The sequence below is a fragment of the Antechinus flavipes genome, chromosome 2, assembly GCF_016432865.1.
Source record: "Antechinus flavipes isolate AdamAnt ecotype Samford, QLD, Australia chromosome 2, AdamAnt_v2, whole genome shotgun sequence".
NCBI lineage: Eukaryota > Metazoa > Chordata > Mammalia > Dasyuromorphia > Dasyuridae > Antechinus > Antechinus flavipes.
In genome coordinates, this window is record NC_067399.1 from 260,969,131 (window position 1) to 260,972,476 (window position 3,346).

The following is a 3,346-nucleotide window of genomic DNA, read 5'->3' on the forward strand; positions in this document are numbered from 1 at the left end:
GTGTACGTGTATAAATGAAAAAATTGGTCCAAATAAATTTTAAAATCTTTTCTATGACTATGACTATAAAGGAGGCTACTAAATCTCAAATTTTTGTTATATTTTATTGATGGTTGAGCTGAGGTACCAAATTGGTGCTGTCAACCTCAAGAAGAATCCCAGCATATACATTCAAGACTCAGAATGGCATTTGTACAGTACTTCTGTCCAGTTTAAATAGTCTCGAAAGTTTAACAGGAAAACCTAGTCCAAATTTTTTATCCTTTTATAAACAAAGAAACCAAAAAAAAAAAAAAAAGATTGTAACAGCATAGAACAAGTCAGTGTTGCTAGTTAATTCCATCAATACTTATTGATGGACTTTCATTGTCTCTTGAAAACAAAACTCCTTAGCCTTCCTTCTGGCTTTAATTGACCTTTCTTGCTTTGTCTCATACTGCTTCACCTCTCCCTTATATAGGTTGCAATAAAAAGTGTGTTACTTTTGATATTTCCAAATATATCCTACAATTTCCTGCTTCTGTAACTTTGCTCATACTATTTACTAAAAGTGGAATAACATCATCCTCCTTGGTTCTGCTCTACCCCCTCCAACCATCACCTCTCCCCATTTCCATTCATAGGTATCTAACACATCCTTTAAAACATGTTTCAAATGTCTTCTCCTCCATGAAAATTCCTCTTATTCCTGCAGCTAGTTATAGCTCTTAAAAGACATCAGTTTATATGCCTCCCATAAAGGAATATTATAATTATATTTTTATCTATATACATGTCCCATCTTCTTCTATTCTTATGAGACTATAGGATGATAGATTAAAAAGCTGAAAGGGTCCTTAGAAATAATCTGGTCCCATCCAGGAAATAAAGTCCCAAATGGAGTACTGACTTGACCCAGCTTGAAAGATTCTAGTGGTGGAGTTGGTGGAGAAATCAGAAGGTATTTAGTTCGACTCCTCATTTTACAAAGAAAGAAACTGAAGTTAAGAGAGAGACTAAGTGAATTGCTAGTACATGATCTGGGATTCAAATCCAGACTATAAAATAGCTCTTTACATTATCCTACATAGCTTTGATTGTAAGCATATAACCCCAATTCATATAAACATGTGCACATCCTCAAGCCTTGAAGAATATTTTATTCAGTGAAAGAAGACACTGGGAAAGTCAATTTGAGAAAAATTATCTTTTTTTCCTAATCATTTTGCCTTCTCCTCCAATCATCCTCAGACCTCTCCATCCTTTGTATCTCCCAGGGAGAAAGATTTGATTAGAATTTGCTGTATCCTTTTCCTTTATGAAGCTCTCTACTCTATACCACCTTTATCAGGCCAAAGACCCAAGGAATGAATCTCTTTCTTTCTCACATCTGCTGTCCTGGTTCTTATTTCTTAGTCTTTCAGTCCTCACAAACTTCAGGAATTGTGGGTAAGGGAGAGATGGGGGATGGGACAGGAATAGGTTCTAGGATGGGATGGCATAGTGATTCAGATTCTTTTCATTGTTGAGAAATAAACTAACTTCAGCAAATTTATTCAGTGTTCAATCCTTCAGGGCTGGGCAGGAAGACATAGGCTCAGGTAGCCAATAACCCTTATTAGCCAAAAATCTTCTGCTTATGGTATAATTAGAGATAGTCCCCTAATTGGAAATTTTTTTCTTCATTTTGGTGTCCTCCAGACTCACAGGGAACCCATTCAGGCCACAGTGGAGCTCTATGTAGCTATAGCTTCTGATGTCCCTGTAGCCCTGACCAGACTTCAACAGCTCACAGGTAAGGATTTTAAAGGGTTTCTTGCTCCATACCCTCACATTTTCATAGCGATCTAACCCATCCTTGTAGCATATATCTTCTATCTGGCTCCAAATGGCATAGATGAAGATATGGGAGGCTTTGCCCTTCAGAAATTCCATGGCACCCATAAGACCATCACAGCTCAGCTGGCTGAAATCCAGGCCCAGACTGAGATGGTGTTGCTTCATGAATTCCTGCCAGGCTAGATCTTCAGAGGATCCAGGAAATACCCACAGAGGGAGCAGAATCAACAAGACAGGACCTGTGCCCTTCAGAACAGATGCCATCTTATCCACCAAGTACACCTGCAATATTTCAAAGTAAGAGAATCAGACAGTAGACCAAAATGTTCTCTTGGGAAATCATTCCACTGAGCTCTTCCTAACCTTCTGTCAGTGCCTTTCTCATATTCCTAACCAGTGTCTATAGTTACTTTCCCCTTCAATGATAATGTCTTAATATATTGAGGGTATTATTATGCTTATTCCTATCACCCTTAACTGAATAGGTATCCCATATCACCACACATGCATGCATATGCACATACACACACGCACACACCTTCCAAAATTGTGTTTGCCCATAAAGCACAGAATAGGAAAGGACTGACAGTTTTGTATGGTTTAGAGAAAGAGAAGAGAAGGAGGAGTATGCAAGTTTTTTAGAAGGAAAAAACAAGAAATGATAAAATGTAGGTGCTGAGGATTCTCTCTCAGTGCCTGCTCTTCTACTTTACAAGTTATAAATGAGAAGTGGAATGGTTGGACTCCCATATAGTCTAAACCCAGTTAATAAGCTAAACACACCAGTGAATAGTCAGAAGGAAAATCAGATATCCCTTTGACCAATGAAGTAGTAGGAGAGGAAAAGCTATGAGTGATGAGATGTTCAAGTCCTGAGTAACTGCCCAACACAACACTGATCCATTGAAAGGTTTGGTCATAAATTAAACTATCTGGGAAGATGCCTATTAACACTAGGAGAGCATAGGAGAAGTAGATCTGAATCTAGTACTCAAGCTGTATTCCTGGAACTCCTTAATTTGACACTTGCCTATAGCTTGTTTAGAGCTATCTTGATGCCAGCCCCATCAAGCTGTGGAAGTTATGAATGAGCCATCTGTACAGAAGATATTTTAATGGAGCTAATTATATTCTTTTGCTTCTATATTTATGGGTAAATAACTTCATATGATTTAATCATGTTGAAGTGCTTCTACTGAAAAACAGCATAAAGAACTAAAGTCTCAAAAAAAAAAAGAGCCAAAGTTTGTTGGTAGATTGGGGCACGAACCACAAGAGTTTAATTACACCAGCAGATACACTCCAAGCCTCTAACCTACAAAGAGGAGTTTTACCACTTGCAAAATGAGCAGCACAAGAAGACTGAGATAACCATCTCTCTAATAGCACAAAGAACTTAATGATTACTCAACAATATTCTATGGTTTGGGGTGAAGGGCACAGCTTGTATGAGCAGGAGACTACCAGAACCTGCTCCTTATTATCGAACAAAATCAGACAATAAGAAACAATACCCTTACAGTTGCTC

The 3,346-nt window shown here is 38.0% G+C and overlaps 1 protein-coding gene across 1 annotated transcript; it reads right to left on the reverse strand.

The window, feature by feature from the left end:
* Positions 1 to 1,119: 1,119 nt before the first annotated feature.
* Positions 1,120 to 2,308, reverse strand: LOC127552483 (epididymal secretory protein E3-beta-like). The gene has a single exon (XM_051982987.1). The coding sequence runs from the start codon at positions 2,080 to 2,082 to the stop codon at positions 1,642 to 1,644; it is 441 nt and encodes a 146-aa protein (XP_051838947.1). The 5' UTR covers positions 2,083 to 2,308; the 3' UTR covers positions 1,120 to 1,641.
* Positions 2,309 to 3,346: the final 1,038 nt, after the last annotated feature.

Bases quoted from the DNA above. Each gene is read 5' to 3' on its own strand.
- LOC127552483 (XM_051982987.1), bottom strand. From the start codon at position 2,082: ATGGCATCTGTTCTGAAGGGCACAGGTCCTGTCTTGTTGATTCTGCTC.